The sequence below is a fragment of the Branchiostoma belcheri genome, unplaced genomic scaffold (assembly GCF_001625305.1).
Source record: "Branchiostoma belcheri isolate BF01 breed outbred unplaced genomic scaffold, Haploidv18h27 scaffold5, whole genome shotgun sequence".
Taxonomy (NCBI): domain Eukaryota; kingdom Metazoa; phylum Chordata; class Leptocardii; order Amphioxiformes; family Branchiostomatidae; genus Branchiostoma; species Branchiostoma belcheri.
Window position 1 is genome coordinate 6241861 of NW_017804131.1, and position 17842 is coordinate 6259702.

General features: G+C 41.3%; 2 protein-coding genes across 2 annotated transcripts; one reads left to right on the top strand and one right to left on the bottom strand.

The window, feature by feature from the left end:
• Nucleotides 1–2087: 2087 nt before the first annotated feature.
• LOC109480034 (carotenoid isomerooxygenase-like) lies at nucleotides 2088–6312 on the bottom strand. The gene is made up of 3 exons (XM_019782177.1): nucleotides 6132–6312; nucleotides 4823–4968; nucleotides 2088–3532 (listed from the first exon to the last, which is right to left on the bottom strand). The coding sequence occupies exons 1-3, from the start codon at nucleotides 6306–6308 to the stop codon at nucleotides 2293–2295; spliced, it is 1563 nt and encodes a 520-aa protein (XP_019637736.1). The 5' UTR covers nucleotides 6309–6312; the 3' UTR covers nucleotides 2088–2292.
• A 2884-nt stretch (nucleotides 6313–9196) lies between these two features.
• On the top strand, nucleotides 9197–12253 carry LOC109480113 (carotenoid isomerooxygenase-like). Its single transcript, XM_019782269.1, has 3 exons — nucleotides 9197–9373; nucleotides 9862–10007; nucleotides 10482–12253. Exons 1-3 carry the CDS (start codon nucleotides 9197–9199, stop codon nucleotides 11716–11718), a joined length of 1560 nt encoding a protein of 519 aa, XP_019637828.1. The 3' UTR covers nucleotides 11719–12253.
• Nucleotides 12254–17842: the final 5589 nt, after the last annotated feature.

Sequence of the window (17842 nt, forward strand, 5' to 3'; positions counted from 1 at the left end):
CCATCTCTGTTGAGCGATGGATGGTTGTAATGCCCTGATGTAGATGGCCTCTTTAATCCCTCGTGCAAAGACGTCCGGTTCTGAGTCCAAGATCCTTACTTTTCCAGTGAGACTGAATGTCCAGGCGATTCTATGTGCATATGTTGTGAGACCTCCGAAATAGTCGAGCTAGGTCGTTTGTGTTCTAAGAAACGAACCTAGCCTTGAGGGATCATTGCACTACATTGCACTATTGACGGTGCGGCTAGTTGTGAGCATTGCATACATAGTTTAATTTCAACCGGTAAAACCAAAAGGTTAATAGACCTGAAAGTTTAAACCTTGTAACGCTAGATATCTTGTGTCAGCAGCTGATCTTCCTTTCTATTTATCTATTTGTTTTGTACTGCATAGGAGACGAATGATAATATAAATAATAATGAATATACAATTGCATGTTCTTATGTGGCATTATCAATTATTTAAGAGCGAAGGATGGCATCCAAAGTGGTAAAAATATCAGTTATTCAAAGGTTTCTAATAATATATTTACACGAGGACTTAAATTGTTTGGGTGATTACGATCAAATATAAAATATGGTCGTTGTTCTTTCGTACTATAGTACTCTTAATTAAAGCGCCACCGTGCAAAATGTTGTCAAACTACAGGGCTGGTATCAGGGCTTTGTTGATGTACTATAAAGGAAGTTTGACACATTCAAATTATAGAAATTTATTTATTTAATACATTTGTTTCGCTACAAAACATCAAGTAGTGCGTACGGAGCCAATTACTTTTACAAAGTGTAGCTCAAAAAATACAAATCTACACAGTTTTTACAATTGTGCCATTCTCACCTAGCATGCCCAAACCACAAACTGTAGATGGACCGTGTACAGCGCAACAATAGCGAAAATCTACTGGACATCACATACTTTTCAGACAGACTGTTTTATGTCTAGATCTTTGCGGACAACTTTATTTCTATTCAATAAGCTTTCCTTATGAGTCACATTTCATGTGAATAGACTTTTAAGATATTTTTCACACATATAGTACAAGAAATGTGAAAAATAATATTGTTTTTAACATCATAGTTTTTATATAACATTGCTGGTATATGTATACACATAGTAATACATTTTCGTCACTTTTTCTATTTTTTCGTCTTTAAGACTCAAGGTCAGTTTAAAGTGTTAATGTTTGGCTACTACGAGCTTTTTTTTTTATTATTCCAACATGTAATCACTAGACGTGGTGACGGCACACTCAAGTTTTATCAACTTATATTACTTCGATCATAAAACACATCTTTACTTAAATCTACATCATTACTAAGAAGCGAGAAGAAGCCAAATTATCGTAATTATTAGACTATATGTCCATAGTACATAGAATTAGCACTAGCTTGTACATTGTATATATTCATTGCAAACTGTGATGTCTTTTCTGTGACCTGTACTGAACCCAGTTTGTATTTGCGTACAATAAAGGTCTTCATTCATTCATTAATGCCGCCACCAACACAGGGGATAAATACATGACAGGACAATACTCATTTTCACCTGAGCGAAGTGAGGAAAGTCGTGTAAAGTGCCTTTCCCAAGGGCACAAGATCGGTGGCATGTCAGGACTCTACGAACTTATGAACTTACAAAGGTCGTGAATATGTAAAGGTCTCAAAGTCTTACTTGAACGATCCAGACCAAATACCAACATTGAGTAGATAATTAACAATACAGCTACCTTGAACAATTGCTACTTGTTAGAAAGGTTATGAACTTAAAACATAGCCTTATTTGCTCTTCCCTCGTGGTACGCATTGTTAGGCTAAAAATACATGTACCCTGTCCAAAGGCCCCGACATTAGGGCACAAGCAATATTTTAGCTGGTTCCTGAAAATTTGACTTTTGATTTTTTTTTTCAAATCACAGAGAATCGTGTCACCAACAGGTTGAATTTGAATGTTTATGACACATTTTTTCAGTACTGTAACGTTTGGACGATGACTAGGTTATTGCCTCCGGGGGAGGAGACATCCTTCTTGGGAAGGGTTTTGTGAGAGATTTAGATTTTCATGTTCGCAGCTGTTTCTCGCGTTTGGGTGGACGGATTCTTTTGGGACTCGGTATATGTTTTGCTATTGAGCTGTAGATGATGCACGTTCTTTTGTTTTTATTGTATATGTATTTTCGGGCGGGAAAATGGTGCCATTCCTGTGAAGTTCTTATTGCTATTTGCAACGAGCTGGGTTGGATTTTTTCAGTACTGGCTGTGGAACAATTTTAATGTCATATTTTACAAGTAGTCCCTAATGTTTGGAGAAGAACTTGCCATGAAAGCCAAACGGAATGTAAGTTGGCATGTAGGCGGTGTTAATTTTCTTCATAGTTTTCGCATCAAGGATGAGAAGATAGTTCTTCTCAAGCATGGCGTCGAAAACAGACGACAGAATAACACCGTCATCTTCTTCGGTACCGTCCGGGTTGGGAACAAAACTAGGCTCACTGGCGTAGTGATTCGGGTGATACCAAATTTGATCTTTCCCGGGGGTGCAAATATTCTTTTTTACCAAGGACAGAGAACCATTGACAGGGTTAGACGGATTAAAGTCAAGCGGGACCCCATACACGTAACAATATTGCCTGGCTCGGTAATTTTCGTTGATGATCGGAACTTCAATTTGGTGCATGAAATCCTCCATAGGGTCCATGCTGCGGAAAGCTTTGGTCTCTACCGACTTATTCGCTAGATCTATGGTGTATCGATAAAATCTACTTGCGGCCACACTTTTGTGGAGACTGGATAGATTCCGTAACTCGGGGATCTGGTATTGTGTCAAGATAGAAATGCCCATCTCTGAAGCACAGAGGTCAACTACAAGCTTCCCGTCGTCCGTTTCGTAAGCGTTTGCATGATGGGTAACAAAAATGGCGTCATGTTGGAGATATTCTACCTTCCCAGTTTTGATGTTGGCCACCACTATGTTAGTTTTTTCATCAGGAAACCACTGCATTGATTCGGCCACCTCGACTGTGGTCACCATTTTCTCAACGCTAACAATTGCAGGGTGGGCAAAAAATATAACATAATTCTTCGTTAAACCAAAGCTATGCATGTAAGTCGACTTGTCCGTCTGGAAGTTGGCCATGATCTCAAAAGAAGTGAGATCCTTCATTCTGACTACAAAGTACTGTTGTTTCTCACCCGGTAGCATGCCAGGCTGCAATACGTAGTTAATGCTGTTATTTGTACCGGGTTCTACAATAGGATGGGCGCAGGATTGGACAAAGTGTGACAGAAAATTTACCCCGTTAATCGGAGGTATAGAAACTCCTGTGGAGGCAAGAGTGTCCAGGTCAAACTCAGCGTACACCCATTCGTCAGTCAGCCCGGCGTAGACGCTGTCTTCTCCGTGCCCGAACTTCCACACGTTGACGTCGGTGTTGTCGAAGGGGTAGAACAGGGCTTCCACCTTCTCCATTTCGCTGAACGCAGGGTCTACCCCCAGGAAAGTGAGCGACGGGGCGTACCGACCGGCCTTCTTAGATCTGTCAGAAAGAAAAAGAGGTAAAATTTGAAATAATCATGCCAGGAATACACCTTTTGATATTTGTTACCATAACAATAAACATACAAGTCAAGTCAATCTTTATTGCACAACAATTGTAACGGGTACAATGCATGGCAAACTCTTCAGTACTACATATCTAGCTAACATCTACTCTCACGTCTACAGTATTACCTACAAGTTCTATGTATCGCAAATAACATCATACTATTTCAAAAAGGTAATATAGTACATGTATAAACATATAGCTATGCTGACAGTACTTGTGTAAATTAATGACGACCCGACTTCGGTTGGGGAGGTATAAGGCGAGAGACGGGCTCTGCTTTGCAATACAGTGAGTTATGCTGAGGTCACATTTCCAAACCTGGGCCCGAACAGGCTGTTTGCATGAACGAAAAATTAGCAATTCTTATCAGTAATATACTTAAATAGTACTCGAGTCATTATCTTGTAAACTATTTTTGTGCTTTTGTACTTATATTGTACTTCGTTCCCGAAAGCTGCCCGGCCGGGCACCGGTTTGGAAAAGTGTAATCTCAGCATTAAAACCCTGTGCCTCAAAAACAGACTACCTTGACCGTCGTTTTACCTGTACTATTTTTAGAATAGAATGATATAGTATTTAATTAAGATTAATAATTAAGAGTACTGTGTCCTGCTATTTTAACAAGCACCAGCCTAGTCTCATATCCTTTTGAGGCCATATGAATACATTTTACACCCAATCATAGCCTCCACCAGGCCTTTCGGCAAAGAAGAGTAAAATTGGCCGAGGGAGTCCGGCCGCGGAAGGTTGTTTCTTTCCCTCCGAAGGGCGGCCAGTCAACCCCCAAGGCGGCCAAACTCCCCTGGCAATTATTCTACTATATATGGCCAACGTAGTTAGTCTGGTAGCGCTCTGGTCTGGTAGGAAGGTCTCCCGTGCTCTTACCCGAGCGTAGGGTGGTGCCCATCTCCATTTCGTAGCCCTTGGGCGACACACATTGTGCAAGCCACTACAGTGTGTGAGAAAGAGTGTGGGAAGGTCAAACACACACCACTACAGCAGGGGGCTGGTCCGCTGGTAGTGCTGTGTGTGTTGACCTTCCCACACTCTCATATGTGCTGAGTGCTAAGCAGAGAAAGAAGTGTGTACCATTTTTAAAGTCTTTGGTATGACCCGGCCGGGGTTTGAACTCACGACCTCCCGGTTACAAAGCGAGCACTATACCAATTGAGCTATTGCACCGGTCTGGTAGAGACTAACCCAAATCCCACGACAACTTACCTAGTGTAGGAACTGGATTCTAGGAAGGCGGAGGAGAAGTTCAGGCCTTGTTGACCGATGGCTATGCTGTGCATCTTGGCAAAACCATCAAAAACATGGACGACCGAACGACCACCAAGTTCAAACATAGCGGGGGCATTCCGAACCTGAGACACAGGGAAACAAAGCAGAGTTTAGCTGTCTCCAAGCCACAGTGACGACACCAATAATACAAAATCTTACCCGTACCTCTATAAAGACACCATAAAGAATATGAAATTGCGGATAACCAAGTAAAGCAGTTCTAATAGATCTGTTAAACTCTCACAGTTGTTTAGAAAGCATCTGAATTTTGCCATATTTCAAGATGGTACGAAGTAAAATTGTAAAAAAAAAACGTTATAGATTGTACAAAAAAAAACGTTATGAAGATTGTTTTTCACGTCCAGACATATTACAGACTAGTACTCAAATTGTTCCTTTCATAGCAACGCTCGAAATGAGTTAACTATTCAAACTTCTACAATTTATCGCAATTTTACTACATTTACAGACAAAGGAAAAACTATTCTTCTTTTAACTTCCCAAAACCCACTAATTTTGGAAAAGGTGGGACATTACGTCTTCCATGGTCTAAAAAAGAGAAGTCAAACCCCGGACATAGTTTTAGACATAGCTATAGCTCTAGACAACTACCTTTCATCATGTAGATTTTAGTTGTTCTATACTACGTTTCATTGTTCTTTTATGTTTGTAATTTGCAATTAGCCCCCCGGGCACGAATTTGCAATAAACTTCTCAATATATAAAATTCAAACTCTATTCCTGGATAAATTATGGAGAAAAAGTATTAGTCATCATCATCATCATGCCTCCGGATTAGTTTATACTAATCCGGTGATGTACACTTGATTAAGTTACTCCAGTATGTCCTATCTCTCATAGCGGACACTAATGCAGGCCCTGCGAGACCAGTGTCTCTCTCTAGCATGGACAAAAGTGTAGTATAAGGACGTCCCACTCTACGTCTCCCAGTAGGGAGCCACTGTACTAGTCTACCAGCTGGTTCGTTACTACGAACAACATGCCCTGCCAGGGCGAGTCTACGTCGTCGGACTACAGACGAAATGGGCAGGAGAGAGCCATAGAGTTGTTTGTTTGTTAGATGTTGTCTCCATGATACATTATACACTGTTCTTAACATTCTTGTATATGTACCATCTAGTTTCTTGCTCTGGGCAGCATTCATAGCCCATGACTCAGAGCTGTAGAGTATTAGTGTTACTAATAAATCTCAAGGTGAAGGCCAATGATAACATTTTCTACTCACCAGGGTTCCTTCCAGCCATTTGGGCACGGCGTCGCTGGAGTCGTACTTCATCGGGACATGTTGTAGCTCCTTCACATTTGTCCGGAAAAGGTTGAGCACCCCGTCGGGAGCCGACGCGACTCCCCCCGACAGCGTCACGACAAGAAGCAGACACACATGGGTGGCGTGAAACTCCATGACTGAAGTCTTCCACACTGCAGAAAGAAATGAGACCATATGAGACCACCTGATGAACTTTTGCACTCGCATTTTTCTGTTTCACGTCACCTCTTCGTAAGAATTCGATTTTTTTCTATCTTTAGATTTGATTGGTCAATTCAGTCGGTCACTAACCTTTGGCGATCGCCTTAAAAACTGACACGCGCTACTGTATTGTGAACTTTGACCATTATATAATACGTAACCATTGGTACGTGCTCAGGTCATTGGTACGAGAGGCTAGGTCACTCATAGTTCACTAAGATCTATGTCAACATGTATAATTAATTAATTGACCAAGGAGGTAAGGGACGAAACTTATACATCTTTAGTTAGACCCAAGCTTGAATATGGCTCAGTGGTATGGGACCCAAGGAGACGCCAATATGACAGTTCTAATGTATTAGAAGATAAGATTGAATCTGTGCAAAGAAGAGCTATCAGAAATGTCTTTAATGACTACAGGAACTCTACCAGTGTCACCCAGCTGAAAAACTAACTCGGTTGGCCAACCTTACAACAGAGAAAGAAGCAGGCACGTCTGGCATTATTCTACAAACCATTCATAATCTGGTAGCTATGCCCACCCAGGATTACATCACGAACACACTTACTCAACAAGGGGGCACCCCCTTCTATACAACGGCCGATGCATCGACGCGAGAAGTTTCTGTCGGGCGGACAACCGTCGGACCAAGAGGTCATTTACCTCCAGCTTTTTCCCCAGAACGATTCCGGAATGGAATGCACTACCTCAACACATTGTCCATGGGCTACTCTAATTCCCAAATACTTAACCCAAAGCTAGCTATAGAGTACAAGCTTTCTCCGTGAATTGAAGTGACCTAGTCTGTTGTTACGTACACAGCCTTTTATACCGGGTGTACAGATAGAACACATTAAGTTGGACCTACCGTTTTTTCTTCGACTGTACTACTCCATTCTTTGTCAAGTTACCAGATACCTATACCAGGCAATCTTACAAGCAGAAAACTGCTTCGTCATGCCTGTTTTCTTGGTGATTAAAAAACATGACTGGACACGAGCGCTTGGCCGATAGGAACTAGAAAATGAATTATGATAAGCTAAGAGCCACGTATATAGAACTAAACTAATAAACGTACCACAGTCAGTGTGAAAGTCTACAGAGAACAACTGAAATATTTTTGTGCGATTGCTCAACGTTTTTCGATAGGAAATACCGAAGACATTTGTAACGGACAAAGTAATAAGATAATACAGACGGCCGTTGAGATGTAAATCTATAATTTCAGAAGCCATTTTGTATCGCCCAAGGTTACTAGTATCAAAGTTTAAGGCCGATCATGGCGTCCCAGCATTAGTATTCCCGATAAGGCCACAGCAAGTAATTTTTATGGATGACATCAGCGCGCGCATTAATTTTCGCCTGATTTTGGAAAAAAAACAAGAAATTTTGTTGCCTTCTGACAGTGGTCACCATGCCGAATATAGGCCAAGATGTCTGTTGCCATGTCGGAAGGTGGATGGCAGATAACTATAAAGAGAGGAGACAAGAAAAGGCTCTGATTTGTTTTGTTTCTTACTTTGATGCAGTGATATATGATGGTGGCTGTGTATATGTGATGTTCCCATTGAATCAAAACGATTGTACAATGATTGAGTCAAAATTTCAAAATGTAAGAACCTTGTTTTTTTTTGGCCCGCCTTGTTTTTTTTCGCCCGCTCGCATTAGATTTGGAATCTGTGGAGGATGTCATCCATAAGATTTACTTGCTGTGGCCTAATGAAGTAACAAAGTATCCAAGTAACCTTCTACGAGGCTACTGGTTTCCAGAGGGTGGAAGACTGAGTGGTTTGGGAGTTAGGGACCGCATTCGTCCATGAACTAGTTCTCAAAACCGTTTTGGTCAAATAATAACTAGTTTGGAGTTACATGTACAGAGGGCGGACCCTGATAAAGTCCATAAGGCCTAGGAAAGTCAATGGTGTGTTTCCGATTACGGTCCTGAAAACATTGTATTCTTTTTTATTCGTATATATTGGCAAATGCTAAAATGCTATGAAATGAGGGCAACAAGTGAATTCTACTACGTTTTCATCATTTAGATGTCAGATCAGAAACTAAGTCTAGATTTTAAGCTTCTTGGTCCCTTAAATTAAAAGCTACCGACGAAAAAAGGCAGGTATTTTTTTTTTTTAAATTCTAACATGTAATCACCAGACGTGGTGATCATGACGTCACACTCAAGTTTTTCAACTTATATCAATGCCGCTACCAACACAGGGGACAAATACATGACAGGACAATACTCATTTTCACCTGAGCGAAGTGAGGAAAGTCGTGTAAAGTGCCTTTCCCAAGGGCACAAGGTCGGTGGTATGTCAGGACTCGAACCCGGGACCTCTAGGTTAGAAGTCGGTCCCTCTGCCGCTACACCACACGACCCAGGTATTTTCTAGGGTACGGTAGGGTAACCGCAAAACACAACTTATTTTTTGAGCTCATCTGTGTTGGTAGAGGTCATTGAACCAATTTAAGATCTTATATAATGTCCTTGACTACAATCGTTCAGCAACCTATAATCCACGCTGGGTCACGTGTGTCATTTGCATAACGTGACGTCACAGAAGCGGCGCACTGCTCATTCCTTGACAAATACTTGAGTTGTACAGTCGGAAAATTTGGGTAAGTCCAATTTCTTGAGTTGGAAATTCAAAATACTAATATTTCCAAGGCCTAATCAAACTACCACTAAGTTGACTAAGAATGCAACAAGCGTTACGCTGTTACTTCAGGCTACTTACTGCAAGTGTGGGTTTGCTAGTTCATTATTAAACCCCTTATTTGACCATTACTTCTCTCTGGACTACAGAAGAATTCAGACATGGCGTTTTACCCGGTCCACGTGTGTTTTTTCATCCTTCTGTCGACGACGGCGATCTTAGCTGCGACACCCAACAACGTTATGGACCTCTTCACGACAAACCTACACGAATTCCAACACGTCCCGATGAAGTACGACTCTAAAAACCCCATCCCGAAATGGTTGGAAGGAACTCTGGTGAGTAGAATATGCCATTTAACGTCCAATGCTGTTGGGTTTCTTTCCAATTAAAAAAAGAGATCATCTAAATAAACTATAAATATGTTTTCGACTTGCCGACGGAAAAGGATTACCCGTATAACTTAACTCTTAGATCCGCTGGGGAAGACGGATGCCCAAGTGTGCAAGTAGGTCTCAGATATCGATTCGCAACCTGTTATCCACCTTAAACAAATCCACGCGAAGGCCACCGTGTCAACTGTGACCCTCACTCAGGTGTAGGGACTGACACGGTCATCCTACTCGGAAAATCTGTATATCTGTACATGAATCTGTATCTGTGCATGGATATGTATCTGTACGTGAATCTGTATCTGACTGCAAATAAAGATATCGAGTGATTGCCATAGATAGATCCAGTTCATACCATGGCCAATAATAAAACTTCACAAACACCATAGCATGGTCTTTACCCTAGCCTCGACTTTGCCCTTGTTTTTCACTAGGTCCGAAATGCCCCCGCGATGTTCGAGCTTGGTGGCCGTTCAGCCATCCACGTCTTTGATGGCTTTGCCAAGATTCACAGCGTAGAGATAGGACAACAGGCCATCAGCTTCTCATCTGCCTTTCTGCAAACCAGTGCATACACGAGGTTGGTAGTTTATGTAGATTTTCTTGGTACTATAGCTAAATGAAATACTAGTACATTCTGACCAGGCGTAAAGCAAATAAGATCGTAGTTTGATCGTAAGTTCATACAGTATTATTTTCCGTCATTTTTATAAAGGGTGGCCCATTAAGTGATTGCACTTGTTTTCAATGGGGCCCTGTTTTACATAACAAAACACAACAGTCACATACAAACAGTAAAATTGGGATACAATAAGTAATGATGATGATAATAAATGATAATGAATGATAATACAACGCAAATTCACTCCCTGAATATCGTTTTGCGATGCGACAGCTAGGATCGATTCAACGTCTTATGTAAAGAAATGACTAGAAAAGCTGACTCAGAACTTGCACCACTCGTGTGAACCATTCGCACATTGAGCTTAGTACCTTTAAACATGTTTACAGGGCGTCTATAGCAAACATTACCGCCTCTTTCACTTGTTATCAGATCTAAAAAGGCCAACCTCTACGCACCGTCCATCACTTTCTTCGGTGTCGACCCAGCGTTCAGCACCATTGAAAAGTTGGAGGCCTTCAGGTATCCCTACGACAACACCGACGTGAACGTATGGAAGTATGGGCAGGGGAACAACAGCGTGTACGCTGCCCTCACCGACGCTTGGGTGTACGCTGAGTTTGACCTAGACAGTCTGGCCTCAAAAGGAGTAGATATTCCTGAAGTTAGTGGCGTGCATTGGTCCCGTCTTGTCCAATCCTGTGCCCACCCTATTGTAGAACCGAACACTACTAACAGTATTAACTACTTAATGTTCCCTAGCTTGATACCCGGTCAGAAGCAGCAGTACTATGTACTAAGAATCAAGGACCTTGGCGATTTCGAAATTTTGGCCAACTTTCAGTCAGACAAGGCATCGTACATGCATAGTTTTGCTGTAACTAAAAACTACGCTGTGTTTTTTGTTCAGCCCGCATATTTCGACTTTGTCAAAATGGTTGGGTCAGCTATGGTGGGGGATGCCATGGGGTGGTTCCCAGATGAAAAGACACAAGTTATGGTGGTCAACCTCAAAACGGGAAAGGTAGAAACAGTGGAAACCGACCCCATCTTTTACACGCACCACGCGAACGCTTACGAAACGCCTGACGGTAAAATCGTGGCCGATGTCTGTCAGTTCGAGGACGGGGTGTCCATTTTTGCTGACTATAAGCTCCCTATGTTACGAAATCTCACCACTCTGCACCAAAGGCCGTCCAGATCTAGGCTTTATCGTTACACCATCGACTTAGCAAACAAGTCGGTTCAAACTAAAACTTTCCGCAGTGACGACCCCCTACAAGACTACCTTCACACAATCGACGTCCCGATTATTAACGAAAACTACCGAGGCCGCCACTATTGCTACCTCTACGGCGTCGTTTTCGACTTTTCCCCGTCCAACGCTCTGAACGGCTCGTTCGCCCTGGTGAAAAAGAACCTGTGCACCCCCGGGAAAGATCTCTTTTGGTACAAACCGAACCATTACGTCAGCGAGCCGAGCGTCGTTCCGAATCCCGAGGGGAAAGACGAAGATGACGCCGTCGTCCTCTCGGCTGTTTTCGACGCCGTTCTCGGCAAAAGCTACCTCCTCATTTTGGACGCTAAAACCATAAAACCTATCAACACTGCTTACATGCCGACATACATTCCGTTTGGCTTCCACGGCAAATACTTTCCTAAAAATTAGATCGCCTCTTTTGGATCATTTTCCTCCAAATGTTTCATGATTTCTTTTGAGATTCTTATATTCATACTCGTAAATTTCGCACGATTGGCCATTTTTTTTTTGCAAAATAAAAAAAAAATACATTCCAAATAATTTTCCCGCGGAAAAGTTGGATCTCTTCTATGAAGGGCTAGACAAAGAGTTAGGAGGAGGGGGGCCCCTAGCCAGTTAACTATCTAGGATGTGTTCCAGCTTCACTATATTGTTGCAAATTAGCTTTCTGCTTAGTTTTGTTTTCATTATTTTACTTCATAAAGTTAATCAAGCCGTTGTTTTAGCAAATGTCCTTGTAGATAATGTGTATAGATTGATAGGATAGGGGCAATGTACACAAAAATTCCGATAATGCCAGTTTGACAAATCATGTTTATTTAGATCCAAGTCACTGACCTCTGTTATCTATCAATGTTTAAGTCTTACGAGACAAAATGGTTAAACGGTCCACAACGATAACAAAAGGTCATTGACCGGTCTTCAGAACATCAGCGACACAAGTATCCCACGCATAATTATTTAAACGTTATTCTAGCGCTTTAGATATGGTTGAATAAAGATATTGTTTCAACGAACACGTACCGTCTTTTGTGTTTCCTTAGCTTGTTCTTAATTGTTACAATGAATGAATGAATGAATGAATGAATGAATGAATGAATGAATGAATGAATGAATGAATGAATGAATGGATGGATGGATGGATGGATGGATGGATGGATGGATGAATGAATGAATGAATGAATGAATGAATGAATGAATGAATGAATGAATGAATGAATGAATGAATGAATGAATGAATGAATGAATGAATGAATGAATGAATGAATGAATGAATGAATGAATGAATGAATGAATGAAGACCTTTATTGTACACACATACCCACTGGTTTAAGCACAGGTCAAAACAAACGAATGGAATACAGGTAACGTTACATATATACATCGTCAAGTAGCTACAATTAAGTAAATTCGGTTTCTTCTCCTTTCTTAGTAATGGCAAAAAAGTAAGAACAAGTATGGTTTAATATAGAAGGTTTGTCTACGTTCATTAGGGATATACATTTACTCGTATCTAGATCTGTACAGCTTAGATGTATGAAGAAGGGGAACATTGGCACCATATATCGGTGATTTTAGCCAACAAGTTATTCTTTAAAATGGTTTTAAGATGTATGAAGAGTTCGGCCTCAAGGCTGCCATGACTTTCAAACATGTAACTTTAAATTATATGAAGGGATTCGGGGAATAAACCGGTCCACTACATGTCTAGCCTCTACCAGGCTCCGAGAGGCGGCAAACTATAGTCTCTAGCTGACCAACCTCCCCTGAAATGTTATCTCTATATTTGGCCTATTTCTACTCTTTTCAGTCGCCTCCCGAAGCCTGGTAGAGGCATGCTCACAATCCACGAAAACATGTATAAAAACAGATCTATGCATTATATAACGTGGTACGAATGACCTGTAGATATTAACCAAGGAGTGCCAAGGAGTGACCTAGATTAGATTTTTCCCCCCAGAAAATGTCGTTATTGTTAGCTGAATCCAGTGTGTCCACGTGTTCTCCGGTCCTAGATCCTGTGCCTGCATTACGGACAGTCTACATATCCACAATCCACGAAAACATGCCCATGCCTTATACAACGTGGTGCGACCTGGGGGCATTAAGCTGTGTGCTAATAAGGAATAGCCTAGATTTTTTTCCCAGAAAATGTCGTTATCATTAGCTGAATCCACATTGTACCCACGTGTTCTCCCGTGCTGAGCCTACATTACGGGCAGTCTTCTACATGTCCACAATCCAAGCAAACGTGTGTTTAAAACATACCAATTCATTATACAACGTGGTACGACCTGGGGGCATTAAGCTGTGTGCTAAGGAATAGCCTAGATTTTTTCCCCAGAAAATGTCGTTATTGTTAGCTGAATGCACATTGTATACCCACGTGTTCTCCCGTGCTGAACCTACATTACGGGTAGTCTTCCAATGTACATGTCCACAATCCACGCAAACGTGTGTTTAAAACATACCAATGCATTATATAACGTGGTGCGACCTGGGGGCATTAAGCTGTGTGCTAATAAGGAATAGCCTAGATTTTTTTTCCCAGAAAACGTCGTTATCATTAGCTGAGTCCACATTGTACCCACGTGTTCTCCCGTCCTGAACCTACATTACGGGCAGTCTTCTACATATCCACAATCCACGCAAACATGTGTTTAAAACATACCAATGCATTATAGAAGAAATTTATTGCACGACAATTGCACAAGGTACAATGTATGGCAAACTTACATAAAGAGAGTAGAAAACAATAAAAATAAATATTGTATAAGACCTAATGTCGAATAAAACTAACATATCTCAATTATTCAAACAGTAAGGGCTAGCACAAGTCTTTGATAAAGTGTTACAATCGAGTGGGCTAATCACAAGTTTCGACATTTTTTCTCATAACAAAGCATTCCTTTATGTATCCACCTATTTTTGCGTTATGGGAACCATTACATGTAAAGATATATCCAAATCTATTATATAACGTGGTACGAACGACCTGGGGGCATTAACCTGTGTGTCAAGGAGTGACCTAAATTTTTTTCCGAGAAAATGTCGTCTAGTATTAGCTGAGTCCACATTGTACCCACGTGTTCTCCCGTGCTGAGCCTACATTACGGGCAGTGTGTGGGCATGTCCGGGGCGTGATGGAATAAAGTCCACGACCTTCGGGACTGTTCAGGGGAGTGGCTACGTAAGGCTCCGTAAGAACTTTGAAACGGCCGATGGCACAACTTACTGCGTAACACAATCACAACAACATAATTGTTGTTTATTAAGAACCCTGAAAACTACAAAGGTATTGATAGCAGCAGGATAACAGAAGACAACAAGCTTTAAGCTTTGCTCAAATTTTGGCGATTAGAAGAGAAATAAGCACAAAGCTGTACAGATTATTAGTAGTTGATGCATATCCATGTAGCAATAGTATTGATAATGCATAAGAAAATTTGGAAACAACCCAGTGTGTATGATTATTACAATTGCTATGGTTGCTATCATGATCTTTACTGAAGTACGTTTCTAACACGAATTGTCTGATAGTGCCTGATTGATAAAAATAGAAGCCTATTGCAGAGAAAATCCGATAGAGGGCGCTTCAGACAGGTAAGCCTGTATGGGAATATTCACATGTCCGGATACCTACAAGACAGGCCAGGCCGATACATAATTTGTTTTTGAGCTAAAGCATGGAATCAAGAATATACAAAGAAGCTAAAGGACCCATAGCATTTTCATTGCCACATACACATGTATATGTCTTGTGAACAGATTTTGCAGTTTATTCAGTAATTATAAACTCTTGACTAAAGTTTTGCTTTTCTATTGAAGATAGTACGTACATTTGAACGTACACATGTGTATCATGGACACACAAGAAAGATGTTGTCTATTAAGAAAATGAATGAAATAAATAAACAAGAATTCGGAGATCTCATACCTCCATGAAATATATGAGTTTTTCTAAATGTTTTACACAGTACACTACACTACAGAAACAAAATAACACCGGTTTTTGGTTTCAAACACACAATAGCACCTTTGGCCTGGATATGGTCATGTAGACTTTTCCCGAGGAAGAACCTCATTAATCAAACCGGGCAGGCGCTGCCTCCACCCCGCACATCTGTTTTCCCTGCCACCCCGCACATCTGTTTTCCCGGAGGTTCTGCTGCAGTACCAAGGTCAGCCAACAGGAGGCCCATATTTGACCTTGACCTTTGGCTTCTTAAGACCCACCAGCATACCAAATATCATCACAATCCATAAAGTCGTTCTGAGGGTTATGCTGACTACAAATGTGCGGAAACACACACACACACACACACACACACACACACACACACACACACACACACACACAGACGCACCAAAATCAATACCTCCATTTTTCATGGAGGTAATGAATCCTGTAGACTAACAAAGTGACGATTTCAGATAAGTAGCACTTCTGTTGTTTGTTGAAGTAAGTCAATGACCTCACAGTCATCTGACGGGTCACGTTATGTTTGCTTTTTTCCAGGGTTAAAAGTGATGCAAACACGTTAACGTTAAAATATTTGTTATTGTCTTCAACGCAAATTTTGTTGGATCCTACTTAAACAGAATCGATAACCTCTACCAGTTTGCGGAAGCACCAAAGAGTAGGAATCGGCCAAACAGATAGATAACATGGCAGGGTAGTTGGTCCTTAGTTGGTCCGCTAAGGGCCAACTTATTATCTATTTCACAAAATTCTACAATTTCCCGATCGACGTTTCTGAAGCGGCTACATCACATCTTACTATAAGACCACACAAGTAATGAAATATCCGTTACTAGCAAGTAAACTATGTACGTTGTGTTTACCGTCCTTAGGCCACAGCAAGTAAATTTTATGGATGACATCCTCCGCAGACTCCAAATCTAATGCGAGCGGGCGAAAAAAAAACAAGGCGGGCCGAAAAAAACGAGGTTCCTACATTTTGAAATTTTGACTCAATCATTGTACAAATGGTTTTGATTCAGTGGGAACATCACATATACACAGCCAACATCACATATCATTGCATCAAAGTAAGAAACAAAACATAAAATCAGAGCCTTGTCTTGTCTCCTCTCTTTATAGTTATCTGCCATCCACCTTCCGGCATGGCAACAGACATCTTCGCCAATTTTCGGCATGGTGACCACTGTCAGAAGGCAACAAAATTTCTTGTTTTTTTTTTCCAAAATCAGGCGAAAATCAATGCGCGCGCTGATGTCATCCATAAAAATTACTTGCTGTGGCCTTACTAGCAAGTAAACTATGTACGTTGTGTTTACTGTCCTTATCTATCTATTTTTGTTAGACAGGGTGGTCCATCTCAGTGGCACGGAACTTCTTTACACTAGTATAACCATATGGAAAATATACATTACATAGGCCATACATGTATGTACATACATTGCATATTATAACAATTCAAATAGATACAGAAGTCACATGCTGAGATCGAGATTAAACTCTTTACATAAAAATACGTCCAGTCAAACACTCCATTTTTTTACTCATTACATGTACATTGTCCTTGTACTTTGTTAATGCTAATAAAACATATAAACAATTGTTAATATACACAAGGCTAGACTACAGTCCATATCTATAATCCATATCCTAGTCCGTAGTTGCAAAGTGTGGGGCCGTGTGGCGTAGCGGCAGAGTGCGCGACTCGGAACCCAGAGGTCTCGGGTTCGAGTCCTGACATGCCACCGATCTTGTGCCCTTGGGAAAGGCACTTTACACGATTTTCCTCACTTCGCTCAGGTGGAGATGAGTATTGTCCTGTCATGTATTTGTCCCCTGTGTTGGTGGCGGCATTAATATAAGTTGAAAAAACTTGTGTGCCGTCACCACGTCTGGTGATTACATGTTGGAATATTAAAAAAAACACTCTACCCACTAGGCCTATTGCACGGGTGCATCAATGTTTATTGATGCACGTAGGGAGTGATTGACAGAAGCAGAACGCTGAAGTGTTTGATTCCAAAGTCTTCGGCAGCCTGGAGTTGTTTTCCTCCTTGATGTTAAAACAACACCTACCAATTAAAGGCAAACACTTAACGTACGTCCATATGGATCCACAACTTCAAGCATGTATGGAGTACATGTAGCCAGGTAAATACTGACGAGTATCAGGCATCAACAAGAATTCGGAGATCTCATGCCTCCATGAAATATACGAGTTTTTCTAAACGTTTTTACACAGCACACTACACTACAGAACAAAATAACACAGGTTTCTGGTTTCAAACACACAGTAGCACCTTTGGCCTAGAATGCTAGATATGGTCATGTAGGCTTTTCCCGAGGGAGAACCTCAATAATCAAACCGGACAGGCGCTGCCTCCACCCCGCACATCTGTTTTCCCTGCCACCCCGCACATCTGTTTTCCCGGAGGTTCTGCTGCAGTACCAAGGTCAGCCACCAGGAGGCCAATATTTGACCTTGACCTTTGGCTTCCTAAGACCTACCAGCATACCAAATATCATCACAATCCATAAAGGCGTTCTGAA

Bases quoted from the DNA above. Each gene is read 5' to 3' on its own strand.
- LOC109480113 (XM_019782269.1), top strand. From the start codon at position 9,197: ATGGCGTTTTACCCGGTCCACGTGTGTTTTTTCATCCTTCTGTCGACG. The intron at 9,374-9,861 runs GTGAGTAGAATA...GTTTTTCACTAG, and splicing joins AATGGTTGGAAGGAACTCTG to GTCCGAAATGCCCCCGCGAT. The intron at 10,008-10,481 runs GTTGGTAGTTTA...ACTTGTTATCAG, and splicing joins CAAACCAGTGCATACACGAG to ATCTAAAAAGGCCAACCTCT.
- LOC109480034 (XM_019782177.1), bottom strand. From the start codon at position 6,308: ATGGAGTTTCACGCCACCCATGTGTGTCTGCTTCTTGTCGTGACGCTG. The intron at 4,969-6,131 runs GTGAGTAGAAAA...CCTGTGTCTCAG, and splicing joins AATGGCTGGAAGGAACCCTG to GTTCGGAATGCCCCCGCTAT. The intron at 3,533-4,822 runs GTAAGTTGTCGT...TCTTTCTGACAG, and splicing joins GAATCCAGTTCCTACACTAG to ATCTAAGAAGGCCGGTCGGT.